This window comes from Oncorhynchus mykiss, chromosome 8 (assembly GCF_057628025.1).
Source record: "Oncorhynchus mykiss isolate SJ-2025 chromosome 8, ASM5762802v1, whole genome shotgun sequence".
NCBI classification, from domain to species: Eukaryota; Metazoa; Chordata; class Actinopteri; order Salmoniformes; family Salmonidae; genus Oncorhynchus; species Oncorhynchus mykiss.
In genome coordinates this window covers 52,282,614-52,300,105 of record NC_143029.1, presented here as the reverse complement: position 1 = coordinate 52,300,105, position 17,492 = coordinate 52,282,614, and the positions used below count along the sequence as shown (strand labels likewise).

The 17,492-nt window shown below is 43.3% G+C and overlaps 1 protein-coding gene across 1 annotated transcript in view; it reads left to right on the top strand.

The window, feature by feature from the left end:
* Positions 1-17,492, top strand: part of LOC110530042 (potassium channel subfamily T member 2) — a 62,550-nt gene that overhangs the window by 10,071 nt on the left and 34,987 nt on the right. Inside the window, exons 10-18 of the mRNA XM_090181880.1 lie at positions 4,350-4,530; positions 5,214-5,378; positions 5,643-5,779; positions 6,041-6,104; positions 10,319-10,427; positions 10,658-10,766; positions 11,037-11,186; positions 16,600-16,802; positions 17,065-17,281. Of these exons, the coding sequence (XP_090038006.1) occupies positions 4,350-4,530; positions 5,214-5,378; positions 5,643-5,779; positions 6,041-6,104; positions 10,319-10,427; positions 10,658-10,766; positions 11,037-11,186; positions 16,600-16,802; positions 17,065-17,281 (1,335 nt within the window). The remainder of the gene's footprint in view (positions 1-4,349; positions 4,531-5,213; positions 5,379-5,642; positions 5,780-6,040; positions 6,105-10,318; positions 10,428-10,657; positions 10,767-11,036; positions 11,187-16,599; positions 16,803-17,064; positions 17,282-17,492) is intronic.

Below are 17,492 nucleotides of genomic sequence, written 5' to 3'. Positions count from 1 at the left end.
CCCTCACTGCAATGACGGTCTGCGCCAACTTTCTGGCGCAGCACTGCGCGCTGAAGATGGACATGGGTGGCGTCCCATGTTTCCTCCGCGCGCCGGAACCAGTCGTCCACCACAGGAGCCTCGGTCTGACTCTGAGGCCAAGGAGCCAGAACCGGCTGATACCCAAATACACACTGGAAGGGAGAGAGGTTAGTGGAGGAGTGGCGGAGCGAGTTCTCGGCCATCTCTGCCCAGGGCACGAACGCTGCCCACTCCCCTGGCCGGTCCTGGCAGTAAGACCTCAGAAACCTAACCACATCCTGGTTAACTCTCTCCACCTGCCCATTACTCTTGGGGTGAAAACCTGAGGTAAGGCTGACCGAGACCCCCAGACGTTCCATGAACGCCCTCCAGACCCTCGACGTGAACTGGGGACCCCGATCAGAAACTATATTCTCAGGCACCCCGTGCCGGAAAACGTGTGTAAACAGAGCCTCCGCAGTCTGTAGGGATGTTAAAGTTAAACAATTTAAAGGCAATGCTTCCAAATACTAATTGAGTGTATGTAAACTTCTCACCCACAGGGAATTCTGATGAAAGAAATAAAAGCTGAAATAAATCATTCTCTCTACTATTATTCTGACATTTCACATTCTTAAAATAAAGTGGGGATCCTAACTGACCTAAGACAGGGACTTTGCATTAGGATTAAATGTCAGGAATTGTGAAAAACTGAGTTTAAATGTATTTGGCTAAGGTGTACGTAAACTTCCGACTTCAACTGTACGTACTGTTCCTACCACAACTGTCAACTGTGGGACCTTATATAAACAGGTCTGTGCCTTTCCAAATCATGTTCAATCAATTGAATTTACCACAGGTGGACTCTAATCAGGTTGTAGAAACATCTCAAGGATGATCAATGGAAACAGGATTCACCTGGCTCAATTTCGAGCAAAGCAAAGCGTCTGAATAGTTATGTAAATAAGGTATGTGTTTTTTATTTGTAATACCTTTGCAAAAATGTCTAAAACCCTGTTTTCACTTTGTCAATATGGGGTATTATGTGTAGTTTGATGAGTAAAAAAATGTATTATCAATTTTAATATAAGTCTGTAACGTAACAACATGGAAAAAGTCAAGGGGTATAAATACTTTCCGAATGCACTGTGTGCTTTAAATACATTCTATAACATATTTTGGAATGTATTTCAAATCTATTAAATATACAGTACCTGTCAAAAGTTTGGACACCTACTCATTGAATGGTTTTTCTTTATTTTTTCTATTTTCTACATTGTAGAATAATAGTGAAGGGATCAAAATGATGAAATAACATCTATGATATCATGTAGTAACCAAAAAAGTGTTAAACAAATCAAAATATATGTTATATTTGAGATTCTTCAAAGGAGCCACGCTTTGCCTTGATGACAGCTTTTCACACTCATGGCGTTCTCTCAATCAGCATCATGAGGTAGTCACCTGGAATGCATTTCAATTAACAGGTGTGCCATGTTAAAGTTAATTTGAGGAATTTCTTTCATTTCTAATGCGTTTGAAGAAATCAGTTATGTTGTGACATGGTAGGGGTAGTATACAGATGATAGCGCTATTTGGTAAAGTCCATATTAATGCAAGATCAGCTCAAATAATCAAAGAGAAACGACAGTCCATCATTACTTTAAGACGTTAAGTTCAGTCAATTCGGAAAATGTCAAGTTTCATCAAGTGCCGTCGCAAAAACCATCAAGGGCTATGTTGAATCTGGCTCTCATGAGGACCGCCACAGGAAAGGAAGACCAAGAGTTACCTCTGCTGCAGAGGATAAGGGGAGACAGGTAGCCTAGTGGTTAGAGCGCTGGGCCAGTAACCGAAAGGTTGATGGATTGAATCCCCGAGGTGACAAGGTAAATAAATATCTGTCGTTCTGCCCCTGAACAAGGCAGTTAACCCACTGTTCCTAGGCTGTCATTGTAAATAACTGTTCTTAACTGACTTGCCTAGTTAACTCTAATTAACTTTTTTTTAAACCTATATTTAACTGCACCTCAGGTTGCAGCCCAAATAAATACATCACAGAGTTCAAGTAACAGACACATTTCAACATCAACTGTTCAAAGGAGACTGTGAATCAGGCCTTCATGGTTGAATTGCTGCAAAGAAACCACAACTAAAGGACACCAATAATAAGAGACTTGCTTGGGCTAAGAAACATAAGCAAAGGACATTAGACCGGTGGAAATCTGTCCTTTGGTCTGATGAGTCCAAATTTTAGATGTTTAGTTCCAAGCACTTTGTCTTTGTAAGACGCAGAGTAGGTGAACGGATGTTCTCCGCATGTGTGGTTCCCACCGTGAAGCATGGAGGAGGTGGTGTGATGGTGTGGGGGTGCTTTACTGGGGACACTGTCGCTGATTTATTTAGAATTCAAGGCACACTTAACCAGCATGGCTACCACAGCATTCTGCAGTGGTATGCCATCCCATCTGGTTTGTGCTTAGTGGGACTATCACCTCCAGGCTGTGTAAGGGCTAGTTCACCAAGGAGAGTGATGGAGTGCTGAATCAGATGACCTGGCCTCCATAATCACTCGAACTCAACCTAATTGAGATGGTTTGGGATGAGTTGGACCGCAGAGTGAAGGAAAAGCAGCCAACAAGTGCTCAGCATACTTGGGAACTTCTTCAAGACTATTGGAAAAGCATTCCAGGTGAAGCTGGTTGAGAGAATGCCAAGAGTGTGCAAAGTTGTCATCAAGGCAAAGGGTGGCTACTTTGAAGAATCAAAAAATATATGTTGATTTGTTAAACACTTTTTAGGTTACTATAAGATTCCATATGTGTTATTTCATAGTTTTGATGTCTTCACTATTATTTTACAATGTAGAAAATAGTAAAATAAAGAAAATCCCTGGAATGAGTAGGTAATGGCCTTGGGGTAATGGCCGCTAAGTGATCTCAGTTCTGCCTTTTGCCGCCCTGCCCATAATGTATGTGTGTGTGTGCGCGTACGTGTGTGCGTGTGCGAACGTAGTGTTTTTTTCTCTGTCCCTGTATGGTCATAAAGTGATACTCATGATGATGGTCACACACACACGTGCGTACACACCCTTATCTGGTAGTCTGTCAGTTATCAGTTCTCAAAACAACATATACCTTATAGATGATATTAAGATGTATACGATGCAAAAACAATATGTAAAAATTGATATTAAATGAAATCATGTTGAGACACACTTATGTCTGTGTAGACAGAATATTCCTCTTAAGGTCTGTTTGTCCCGGCTGGTAAATTTAGGTTTACTGGAATGACGACATTGCTCCATGTAAACGTTCCTCTAAAAAATAAGACTAGAACACTCTTTCAGTTGGCCAAGTTTTACTAATCGATGTATTGGACCAGTGGGATCACAGGTTAAGCTACTTCCAATGTCAATACATGACTGACCACAACATTCAACAACAAAAAACTGATGGGATGGATACTATGTATTCATTCAAGAAATGAAAAAAATAAGTTTCCATAATATGCAAAGCATTTTTGTTAATAAATACATCCTCAGATATATTTGAGGGCAAACAGTATATCAATCATCATTAACAATAAAAAAAAAAATCTAAACAAATCACTTTCATTTGGTCACATACACATGGTTAGCAGATGTTAATGCGAGTGTAGCGAAATGCTTGTGCTTCTAGTTCCAACAGTGCAGTAATATCTAACAAGTAATCTTAACAATTCCACAACAACTCCCTAATACACACCAATCTAGTAAATGGATGGAATAAGAATATGTACATATAAAAATATATCGATGAGCGATATATGTTACAAAGAGATTTCAGGATATATGCCTGGCTTTGGGGAGTTCAGTTGAAAGTCTTGTAGGTTGATGTTTCTTCTCGGCTAAAACCTTATAGGCCGGTTTCCCAAAGACAGATTAAGTTTAGTCCCGGTCCAAAAAGCTAACTGAGAATTTCAGTTGAAAGAGCTTTTTAGTCAAGGAGTAACATTCAGTAACAACTGTCCAGAAAACGGTCCCTATGTGCAGTACACATCGTTTTTCTTGACCGTCTACCTTAGTTAAAGGTTAAAGGACACAGTGTTTTTCCTGGTTTGGTCATGTGGTCTGGAAAAAGTCTTGGCCCTACTTCATATGTTTCAGTGTAGACACCAAGGGCCAATTTCCCCAACACAGACTAAGTCTAGTCCTAGACTAAAACACAAACTCAATGTAGAACCTCAAATGAAAATCCTTAAAAATCAAAGACTTGGTTTAATCTGTGTCTGGTAAACTGTCCCCAAATGATGCAATGACACCACTCCCTTCACAACCTCTGTGTTACTGCTTCCTGTATCCCTGGTAGTATCTGTGGAATCCAGCACCTGGAGCGGGCGGGCAAGAACCTGACGTTGTTCGACTCCTGGTACTTCTGTGTTGTCACGTTCTCCACAGTGGGTTACGGCGACGTCACGCCCAACGTGTGGCCCTCCAAACTGCTGGTGATCATCATGATCTCAGTGGCCCTTGTGGTGCTGCCCATTCAGGTGAGAGAGTTGGCCTAAAACACACACATACACATTGCACCGCACAGACAGACAGACAGACAGACACACACAAAATGACCACACTGTTTGCTAAAGGGAAATCAATTGGGCTAATGTTTGGACATCTAGGAAATGCCAAATCGATAGAACACATGCGAGTAGGGAGTCAGCTGAACTAGACGGTGCATAATCATGCTCGATGCATTGTAGAGGCATTGGTAGGCCAAAAGTATCCCTACTGCTGCTGTTCTGCCAATCTCCCTGTAAACATATTGCCATAAAATGAAGACAAAAACAGGCAATTTACTGTGGCCTTTTTTTATGGACACAATTTCAATGTTCTGTTGAAGCAGCTTTTTTCTAATACTAGTCTTGGAGACCCGAAGGGTATGCAGGCTTTTGTACCGTCTAGCTGTAATAACACACCGGACTTGATGATTAGTTGACTGTATGAATCAGGCGTGTTGGTACTGGGCTGGAGAAAATAATAGCTCAATAGGACCAGGATGGAAGAACACAGCGATAAAAGATAAACGCTTGAATCTATATTACGAAATGTGTCAGATTGGGTGAACTGTATGCATTTAGCCATGCATTTAGCCTATTTGGTTGATTTGAGCATTTGTTTTACACAACATGAGCAGTATTAGTAAGGTGTGCCTGTGCTGGGCACTATTGGTCAGTTTGAGCAGCTGGCCTACCTGTGGATGGAGAGACAGAAGTCGGGGGGGAACTACAGCCGTCACCGGGCCCAGACGGAGAAACATGTGGTGCTGTGTGTCAGCTCCCTCAAGATAGACCTCCTGATGGACTTCCTCAATGAGTTCTACGCCCACCCCGGGCTGCAGGTGTGTGTGTGTGTGTGTGTGTATTTGTATGTGTGTGCATGCATGCGCGTGGGTGGGTGATTGAGTTTGTGTGTGCGTGCATGTATGCTTGGGTCTTGTTCATTCATGCACGTAATAGGAAAGGTTTTAAAACACTTGGCAACTGAAATGTGCATTACTTATTGGACAAGTCCAGGTAGTCCCTCCCTGTTTAAGTCCGTTTTCGTCTATTTGGTGTCGAATGAACACGACCCAGGCTGTTCCTCGGTGTTCCTCCCCATTCAGGACTACTACGTCATCATCCTGTGCCCGACAGAGATGGACCCCCAGGTTCGTCGGGTCCTCCAGATCCCCCTGTGGTCCCAGCGTGTCATCTACCTCCAAGGGTCAGCCCTCAAAGACCAGGACCTCATACGGGCCAAGTGAGTCACCAACACTAAGGGCTGTGTCTCATTCCGCTAAAATATTGGATCTTTGGTCTCCTTTCCTTCAACTGCACTGATGTGGAAGAGCTGGACTGGTAAAAAACAATAGTGAATAGGCAATAGGCATCCACCATATTGCTTTCCTTTCACCTCTCCTATGTTTAAGATGAGTGTGGGTTGGAGAGGAGATGAGAGGAAGCCACTGTAGAGTATTGAGATGTTACCACTTGGTATTGAATGGCTGTCCTTCTTTTCCAGACTGGACAATGCCGAGGCTTGTTTCATCCTAAGCAGTCGCTGTGAGGTGGACCGAACTGCCGCAGTACGTACATTTGCTACTATTACCGCTACAACAAGTGTTAAATCAGTGGCAGACTGGGACCAAGAGACCAGCCCACTGGCCTAAGGAGAGACCAGCCCACTGGCCTAAGGAGAGACCAGCCCACTGGCCTAAGGAGTGACCAGCCCACCAGGCATTTGTCCAAACTATCAGAACTCAGGATAAGACCCAGATGCGACAGCTAGAGTCACAGATGTTTATTGACCCAAAACAGGGGGCAGGCAAAAGACAGGTCAAAGAGGTCCGTAATCCAGGGCAGAGTCAATAAGGTACAGAACAGCAGGCAGCCTCGGGGTGAGGACAGGCAAAGGTTCATAAACAGGTCAGAGTCAGGCAGGTACAGAATGGCAGGTAGCCTCGGGGTCAGGGCAGGCAGAATGGTCAGAACTGGGGAAACTAGGGAACAGAACTTGAGCAAGCAGGGAGATGGGAAAACATACTGGTAGGCCCTGTCAAGATGAACTGGCAACAGACAGAGAACACAGGTATAAATACACAGGAATAATGAGGAAGATGGGTGACACCTGGAGGGGGGTGGAGACAAGCACAAAGACAGATGACACAGATCAGGGTGTGACACAGACTTTTTGTGTTAGATTGAGGTTAAATACATATTTTGTTCATTGCTGAATAGTCGTTAAAAAAACTTGCTGATTCCAAGGCATTTTAGCCAGTGTACAGTAATATTATTAGATCATTTTAGTTTCAGCTAGTCTGATTATTAAAAGTACAGATTTTTCCTCTATTTGCCCTCACCAGTACACCATTTGTCTGTTGTTCTCTCTGGCAGAGTTCACTCTGAACTGTACTTCTAGTGATTGTAGGGTATATAAACTGAAAGAAATACATGAAGTGGCTTGTAAGACCAGGCTAGAGTGGAGTTGTATTGTACTACTGAAAGTAAAGACAAAGTCATAGTGCAAATTATACTGTGACATTCAGGGGTGTCCTAAGCATACTAAGCATAAAGGAACATTAGTGGCTTATGTAGCATTTGCATTTTTTAAATTTATTTCACCTTTATTTAACTAGGCAAGTCAGTTAAGAACAAATTCTTAATTTACAATGACGGCCTACCCCAGCCACCCTCCACTAAACCGGAAGACGCTGGGTCAATTGTGCGCCACCCTATGGGACTCCCGATCACGGCCGGTTGTGATACCTCTAGCTCGGAGATGTAGTGCCTTAGACCCCTGCGCCACTCGGGAGAATTAGCATAATGTGAATAAACAACATGTGGTCATTAGGTCAATACAGACCTGAATGGGCACTAGCAAACCATATGCTAAAGGTTACTACTAGTTAGCATAGTAATATCTACACGTACTCTTCCATGTGAATATTAAAGTTTTTAAAAATTGAAAATTATCTGCCATGACTACAAGGTCCGATAGGAATTCAGGAAACTCAGTGAGGAATGCTGTTTATGGCCCAGGAGGCCTGTACACAGTAGCTATACAAAATGATTGAGTAGGCTGCATAGATTTCATGACTAGAAGCTCAAAACACGAAAATGCTGTCATTTTTTTTTTTTGTAAATTGAAATTTGCTATCATAAATGTTAGCAACACCTCCGGCTTTGCGGGATGTGCGGGGGATATGGTCACTAGTGTAACCAGGAGGTGAGGCCTCATTTAACACAATAAATTCATGTGTTCAATGTTTCAGTCAGGCCAATCACATCAAGATTAGGATCAGTGATTAGTTCATTGACTATGACTGCCTTGGAAGTGAGGGATCTAATATTATTAAGTATCCCTATTTTGAGATGTGAAGTATCACAATCTCTTTCAATAATGACAGGAACGGAGGAGGTCATTATTCCAGTGAGATTGCTAAGGCGAACTCCGCCATGTTTAGTTTTGCCCAACCTAGGTCGAGGCACGGACACGGTCTCAATGGGGATAGCTGAGCTGACTACACTGACTGTGCTCGTGGCAGACTCCACTAAGCTGGCAGGCTGGCTAACTGCCTGGCCTGCACCCTATCTCATTGTGGAGCTTGAGGAGTTAGAGCCCTGTCTATGTTCGTGGAAAAGAACCCCTCCAGCTAGGATGGAGTCTGTCACTCCTCAGCAGGCCAGGCTTGGTCCTGTTTGTTGGTGAGTCCCAGAAAGAGGGCCAATTATCTGTAGATTTTCTCTTTTGGGAGGGGTAGAAAACAGTTTTCAACCAGTGATTGAGTTGTGAGACTCTGCTCATCACTCCCCCTAACTGTGAGGGTTGCCAGAGACAATTACTCAATGCCGACAAATCTTTGTTGCTGATTTACACGCTGAAGCTATGTTGAGCTTGGTGACCTCTGGCTGTTTCATCTTAACATCGTTGGTGCCGACGTGGATAACAATATCCCTATACTCTCTACACTCACCAGTTGTAGCCTTAGCCAGCACCATCTTTAGATTAGCCTTAACGTCGGTAGCCCTGCCCTCTGGTAAACAGTGCATAATTGCTGGATGATTCGTTTTAAGTCTAATACTGCGTGTAATGGGGTGGCTAATGACTAGGATTTTCAATTTGTCAGAGCTAATGGTGGGAGACCCCGTAACGGGAGGAGGAGAGACCAGAGAAGGCTCGGCCTCTGACTCCGACCCGTTGCTTAATATGACTATTTATGTAGCGATCGCCGTATGTTGTGGAATTTCCGCCCGCTAGCGGGTTCCGTGTGCAGAGAGGTTAATGGGGAGAACCGGTTTAAAGTTTCTGTCGGCTGAATGAGCAACACTGGTTGAGCATTCCTACCAGAAGCCATGAGAAAATTGTCCGGGGACTGTGTGTGGGGATTTATACTACTATCTGTACTTATTGGTGGCACAGACATGGTTTCATCCTTTCCTACACTTAAATTACCCTTGCCTAACGATTGGAGGTCCTGACGAACCACGTCCAGATAAAGCGTCCCAGGGTGAAAAAGTTGAATGAAAGAAGTCGAGCGAGGGAATAAACAAAAATAAAAAACGTAAAGTTGGCAGGTAGCAAAGTAAGGTTAGCAACAAACCGCACAGCAGCACGTAAACAAGTCTACAAGTTGAAACATGCTGAAACAAGAGGTGATGGCAGCGAATGAATGGCATGACAATGGGCCTCAGGATCTTGCATGTCTGTGCATTCAAAATGCAATTATGTTCATTGTCCGTAGCTTATGCCTGCCTGTACCATAACCCCACCGTCACCATGGGGCACTCTGTTCACAATGTTGACATCAGCAAACCACTCTCCCACACAACGCCATACACGCTGTCTGCCATCTGCACCGTACAGTTGAAACCAGGATTCATCTGTGAAGAGCACACTTCTCCAGCGTGCCAGTGGCCATCGAAAGGGAGCATTTCACCACTGAATTTGGTTATGAAGCCGAACTGCAGTCAGGTCAAGACCCTGGTGAGGACAATGAGCTTCCCTGAGACAGTTTCTGACAGTTTGTGCAGAAATTCTTCAGTTGAGCAAACCCACAGTTTCATCAGCTGTCCGGGTGGCTGGTCTCAGACAATCCCGCATGTGAAAAGCAACATTTCCTCTCAGCCTGTCAAAATGTGTAAAATCGAATGGGATTAGCTATAATCCAAATCAAATTGAGTTGAATACTATGATACACACTGGCAAGAGTATCACTTATAATAGGATTTATACAAGGTAGACAGACTTTGTATTGCACAAGCTTTGTATGACATCTGACATAAACATACCTCTAATAACGATAATAATAATAAATTGCGTTTGTAGAGCTCTTTTCATTTATTGAAGTAAATTCCAAAGCTCTTTACATTAAAAGCAACCATTTAAAAGAAAAAAAACTTTAATAAAAGGGATAAAAACATTTGAAATTGAAAGATAGCTAGTAGCACAGTACTATACAAGATACACAACATAATGAGGCGACAAGGACAAAACAATGGAACTTAAAACTAACGTATAAGACCAACAAAAGACGCCACAAAAATGTATCACAATTGGCGAAAGCCAGTTTGAAGAAGTATTTCTTGAGCTCAGATTTAAAGGGAGTGGTGGTCTGGGGCTTGCGGAGGTGGAGCGTGAGCTTGTTCCAGAGCCAGGGCCCGAGACCCCAGAGTGCTCGGTCACCCATTGTTTTTAGGCGCCAATGTTATAACCACACTGCAGTGCATAAAGCAATGTCGCTTTAAACAGCTCTAACAAATGTACCTCTGATGTGTCTCTGTTGTCTTGTTTGCCTCTAAGGACCATCAGACAATTCTGCGAGCTTGGGCTGTGAAGGATTTCGCTCCAAAGTGCCCCATTTATGTCCAGATTCTGAAGCCAGAGAATAAATTCCATGTGAAATTTGCAGGTAAAGACGGATGAATGTACTGTTAAGAAACATTTGTTTAGATGATGTGGGACCTTGGCATAGATTCTTTGGGAATATCCTGAATTGTGGCCCCAATAATGGGTTAACCCTTCCTTCTCTAGTTTTGCATTTATATTTTCTCTATGTATTCCGGTTCGTCTCATTGAGTCCCATCTCAGTAATACTCTTTTTAAAATGTAGTCAAATGTTATTATTCTCCTTTGCCTTAGATCATGTTGTGTGTGAGGAGGAATTCAAGTACGCCATGTTGGCCCTGAACTGCATCTGTCCAGCGACCTCCACCCTCATAACCCTACTGGTCCACACTTCACAGGGCCTGTAAGTACACAACCACCCTCCACCCTCATACCTAGTCAACACTTCAATGGTGTACACTCCATAAGATCTGCAAAGTACAGTAGGCAACGCGCCAACCCACCGAGTCTCTACCCAATTCTTTACTCTACCCATCAAGTCGTCGAAAAGGAACAAATGCCACAGACCCTCATGTGATACCTGTTCAATTGTCTGCAGCGAAAGCCTAAACTAAACCCAGCTAAACGGTTACACTTCATATGAATACCCTCTTCATGACTCTATGTGCTTCAGGGAGGGGCAGCAGTCTCCAGAGCATTGGCACAGGACCTATGGCAAGTGTTCCGGGAACGAGGTTTACAACATCGCCATGAGAGACAGCGTCTTCTTCTCGGAATACATGGGGAAAAGCTTCACCTACACCTCCTTCAAATCGCATAAGAAGTAAGTAGAAAACACCAATACGGTTTTTTTTTGGGGGGGGGGGGGGGGGGCTAGGGTCAAGGGTCACAGACTTGCCAATAAACAAACCTACTGACCAATGAACATATTTTCTTGTGATCCCAGTTCTAATGGTTAGATTTACTGTGCTATTTAATTTGTATCCATGGATGAGGACGGATATGTGGACTTAAATGCTCAAGAAACACTTTTCACCGACAAATGTTATTTTATTTATCCCATACTTCTTAATAAACAACAGGTGTAGACTAACAGTGAAATGCTTACTTATGGGCCCTTCCCAACAATGCAGAGAGAAAGAAAATAGATCAATAATAGAAAAGTAATAACACGCAATAATAAAAGTAATAATAACTACATAATGAGTAATGATAACTTGGCTATATACATGGGGTACCAATACCGAATCAATGTGCAGGGGAATGAGGTAATTAAGGTAGATACAGTTGAAGTCGGAAGTTTACATATACCTTAGCCTAATACATTTAAACTCAGTTTTCACAATTCCTGACATTTAATCTTAGTAAAGTTTTCCTGTCTTAGGTCAGTTAGGATCACCACTTTATTTTAAGAATGTGAAATGTCAGAATAATAGTAGAGAGAATGAATTATTTCAGCTTTTATTTCTTTCATCACATTCCCAGTGGGTCAGAAGTTTACATACACTCAATTAGTATTTGGTAGCATTGACTTTAAATAGTTTAACTTGGGTCAAACGTTACGGGTAGCCTTCCACAAGCATCCCACAATAAGTTGGGTGAATTTTGGCCCATTCCTCCTGACAGAGCTGGTGTAACTGAGTCAGGTTTGTAGGCCTCCTTACTCGCACACGCTTTTTCAGTTCTTCCCACAAATGTTCTATGGGATTGAGGTCAGGGCTTTGTGATGGCCACTCCAACACCTTGACTTTGTTGTCCTTAAGCCATTTTAAGCCACAACTTTGGAAGTATGCTTGGGGTCATTGTCCATTTGGAAGAACCATTTGCAACCAAGCTTTAACTTCCTGACTGATGACTTGGGATGTTGCTTCAATATATCCACATAATTCTACTTCCTCATGGTGCCATCTATTTTGTGAAGTGCACCAGTCCCTCCTGCAGCAAAGCATCGCCACAACATGATGCTGCCACCCCCGTGCTTCACAGTTTCGACGGTGTTCTTCAGCTTGCAAACCTCCCCCTTTTCCTCCAAACATAACGATGGTCATTATGGCCAAGCAGTTCTATTTTTGTTTCATCAGACCAGAGGACATTTCTCCCAAAAGTACGATCTTTGTCCCCGTGTGCAGTTGCAAACCGTAGTCTGACTTTTTTATTGCCGTTTTGGAGCAGTGGCTTATTCCTTGCTGAGCGGCCTTTAAGGTTATGTTGATATAGGACTCGTTTTACTGTGGATATAGATACTTTTGTACCTGTTTCCTCCAGCATCTTCACAAGGGCCTTTGCTCTTGTTCTGGGATTGATTTGCACTTTTCGCACCAATGTACGTTCATCTCAAGGAGACAGAATGCATCTCCTTCCTGAGCGGTATGACGGCTGCATGGTCCCATGGTGTTTATACTTACGTACTATTGTTTGTACAGGTGAGCATAGTACCTTCAGGCGTTTGCTCCCAAGGATGAACCAGACTTGTGGAAGTCTACAATTTGATTTCTGAGGTCTTGGCTGATATCTTCTGATTTTCCGATGGTGTCAAGCAAAGAGATACTGAGTTTGAAGGTATAAGCCTTCAAATACATCCACAGGTTTATTTTATGTTTTACATTTTATTTCACCTTTATTTAACCAGGTAGGCCAGCTGAGAACAAGTTCTCATTTACAACTGCGACCGGGCCAAGATAAAGCAAAGCAGTTCGACACATACAACAACACAGAGTTACACATAATAAACAAACATAGTCAATAATACAGTAGGAAAAAAGTATATATACATTGTGTGTAAAGGAGGTAAGATAAGGGAGGTAAGGCAATAAATAGGCCATGGTGGTGAAGTAATTACAATATAGCAATTAAACAAGGGAATGGTAGATGTGCAGCAGATGAACGTGCAAGTAGAGATACTGGGGTGCAAAGGAGCAAGATAAATAAATACAGTATGGGGATGAGGTAGTTGGATGGGCTATTTACAGATGGGCTATGTACAGGTGCAGTGATCTGTGAACTGCTCTGACAGCTGGTGCTTAAAGCTAGTGAGGGAGATATGTGTCTCCAGCTTCAGTGAGTTTTGCAGTTCTTTCCAGTCATTGGCAGCAGAGAACTGGAAGGAAAGGCAGCCAAAGGAGGAATTGGCTTTAGGGGTGACCAGTGAGATATACCTGCTGGAGCGCGTGCTATGGGTGGGTGCTGCTATGGTGACCAGTGAGCTAAGGCGGGGCTTTACCTAGCAGAGACTTGTAGATGACCTGGAGCCAATGGGTTTGGCAACGAGTATGAAGCGAGGGCCAGCCAATGAGAGTGAACAGGTCGCAGTGGTGGGTAGTATATGGGGCTTTGGTGAAAAAACGGATGGCACTGTGATAGACTGCATCCAATTTGTTGAGTGGAGTGTTGGAGGCTATTTTGTAAATGACCGAGGTCGAGGTTCGGTAGGATGGTCAGTTTTACGAGGGTATGTTTGGCAGCATAAGTGAAGGATGCTTTGTTGCGAAATAGGAAGCCAATTTTAGATTTAATTTTGGATTGGAGATGTTTAATGTGAGTCTGGAAGGAGAGTTTACAGTCTAACCAGACACCTAGGTATTTGTAGTTGTCCACATATTCAGGTACACCTCCAATTAACTCAAATTATTTAAATTAACCTATCAGAAGCTTGTAAAGCCATCATTTTCTGGAATTTTCCAAGCTGTTTAAAGGCGCAGTTAACTTAGATGTTCGAACTGACTTGCCAAAACTATAGTTTGTTAATTAACAATAAATATGTGGAGTGGTTGAAAAACAAGTTTTAATGACTCCAAACTAAGTGCATTTAAACTTCCGATTTCAACTTTATGTACATAAACTCAGCAAAAAAAGAAACTTCCCTTATTCAGGACCCTGTCTTTCAAAGATAATTCATAAAAATCAAAATATCTTCACAGAAATTCATTGTAAAGGGTTTAAACACTGTTTCCCATGCTTGTTCAATGAACCATAAACAATTCATGAACATGCACCTGTGGAACGGTCGTTAAGACACTAACAGCTTACAGACGGTAGGCAATTAAGGTAACAGTTATGAAAACTTAGGACACTAAAGAGGCTTTCTACTGACTCTGAAAAACACCAAAATAGAGATGCCCAGGGTCCATGCTCATGCTGCATGCTGCAAGGAGGCATGAGGACGGCAGATGTGGCCAGGGCAATAATTTGCAATGTCCGTACTGTGAGACACCTAAGACAGGGTTACAGGGAAACAGGATGGACAGCTGATCGTCCTCGCAGTGGCAGACCATGTGTAATAACACCTGCACAGGACCAGTACATCCTAACATCACACCTGTGGGACTGGTACAGGATAGCAACAACAACTGCCCGAGTTACACCAGAAACACACAATCCCTCCCATCAGTGCTCAGACTGTCCGCAATAGGCTGAGAGAGACTGGACTGAGGGCTTGTAGGGCTGTTGTAACACAGGTCCTCATCAGACATCACTGGCAACAATGTCACATATGGGCACAAACCCACCATCGCTGGACCAGACAGGACTGGCAAAAAGTGCTCTTCTCTGACGAGCCGCGGTTTTGTCTCACCAGGGGTGATGGTCGGATTCGCGTTTATCGTTGAAGGAATGAGCGTTACACCGAGGCCTGTACTCTGGAGCGGGATCAATTTGGAGGTGGAGGGTCCATCATGGTCTGGGGCAGTGTGCATCAGCATCATCGGGCTGAGCTTGTTGTCATTGCAGGCAATCAACGCTGTGCGTTACAGGGAAGACATCCTCCTCCCTCATGTGGTACCCTTCCTGCAGGCTCATCCTGACATGACCCTCCAGCATGACAATGCCACCAGCCATATTGCTCGTTCTGTGAGGGATTTCCTGCAAGACAGGAATGTCAGTGTTCTGCCATGGCCAGCGAAGAGCCCGGATCTCAATCCCATTGAGCACGTCTGGGACCTGTGTGATCGGAGGGTGAGGGCTAGGGCCATTCCCCCCAGAAATGTCTGGGAACTTGCAGGAGCCTTGGTGGAAGAGTGGGGTAACATCTCACAGCAAGAACTGGTGCAGTCCATGAGGAGGAGATGCACTGCACTATTTAATGCAGCTGGTGGCTACACCAGATACTGACTGTTACTTTTGATTTTGACCCCCCCCCCCCCCCCCCGCCTTTGTTCAGGGCCACATTATTAAATTTCTGTTAGTCACATGTCTGTGGAATTGTTCAGCTTATGTCTCAGTTGTTGAATCTTGTTTTGTTCATACAAATATTTGCACATGTTAAGTGAACGTAGTTGACAGTGAGAGAATGTTTCTTTTTTTGCTGAGTTTATAACCAGGAGTAAAATGACTAGGCAACAGGATAGATATTAAACAGTAGCAGCGGTGTAGGTGATGAGTCAAAACGTTTGCACAAAAAGGGTGAATGCAGATAGTCAGGGCAGCTATTAGGTATAAGGAGTACACACTAGGTATCCAATAAACATCAGCAAGTTTAAAAAAAACTGAAATTAGGACTGATCCTACATACTTAAAACCAGCCCTATTTATGAGTATTCTAATACAGGTGACAAAATGTAGGTCAAAGAACAAGAGTAGGGCCTTGGCCACAATAATAATAATAATAATTAATAATAATAATAGATTAAACTTCTATAGAACTTTTCATAACAGAAATCTCAAAGCACTTCATAAGCACAAAACAAACAAACAAGCAATATATCATGACAGGTCAACCAATAGATGCCAAGTCTTTGAAAGCTGCATCCTACGAAGGAGAGAGTCAGTTCATGGCTTGAGCTGTTCATGGCTGTTCAGAGGATGGTATAGGATGGTGATGGAGTCTGCTGATTATCTTATAGAGGGCAAGTCTGGGAACCAGCATTAATCTAATAGCCACTGGACTTCTCCTCGTCCACTCTGTGAAGCACCCATTTGGGTGATGCGTCGGCAGCTCTGGGCAATAGAAAGCTCACCACAATGTTCAGAATAGTAGCCTGTCATCCTCTCTACGAGCCCTCTGCCTCTGCAGTGTATTCCTCCATCTCCAACTCCTCTTACGCTTCAAGCGACTCCTCATGACCATACCTGGAAAAACCTAGGGCCTTAGCAAACACTCTGGTCTCGTCATGTGGTCAGGAAAACCTCAGGCGCCCAGTCAAATAGGCTTTGAATAGGCTTTCTCTCCCTCTGTTATTTTCCTCTGTGTCTCCACTCTGTATAATCTAACACTTGCCCTATATCTCTATCTCTGTCCTCAGGTATGGTGTGTGTCTGATCGGGGTGTGCCGGGAGGACAGTAAGAGCATCCTGCTGAACCCCGGGCCCCAGTTCCGAATGAGCCCCAATGACACCTGCTTCTACATCAACATCACCAAGGAGGAGTATTCTACCTTTAAGACCCAGAGAGAGAGGATGGTCAGCCGGCCTCGCCTGCCAGTACCCAGTGTCATCGCCAGCATGGGTCAGTAATATGAGCTCTATTTCAATATCAAAACTTATGTACTACGTAGTATGAAGTGATGTACACTAACAAGTGAGTAATGTATTGGACAAGTATAGTGTGCTAGTGTGGATATTGGTATATATTAACATGGATTATTCTGCATTATTGAACTACAATTGGTATTTTTCTGAAATATTGTGAATGAATTCACTTGTAAGAAAAATGCCAACAGTTAATATAGTATGTTGTAAATGTTGTGCTACTTTGTATCCTTGTTCAGGCACTGTGGCCATAGACCTCCAGGACGCAGGCTGCAAGCCCCACTGTGGGCCCACTCTCTGTCTCCCCCCAGAGGACTTTAAGGGTAATAGCAGGAGGCCCAGCATCAGCCCCGTGCTAGAGGTGCCAGACACTTCCTCTCTGCACACAGGTGACCTCTATAGTGACCAATCAGAGGACGAGAACCTGCCCTCCGACGAGGACGTATCAACTGAGGAGTATGTTTTATATCATTTCTATAAGAGGATGTAAGCCAAGCTTTCCGCAAAAAAAATATATACATTGAAACATTGATACCATGCAATATGTCTTACTTTTTATTCTCCAATTTGTTTAAAAATGGGGTAAAAAAAAGAGTATGTAAGCCTTTTGGTTATTTCAGTTAGGGGTCTCCAACTTTGGTCCTGGAGTGCTACTGTCTGCACTTGA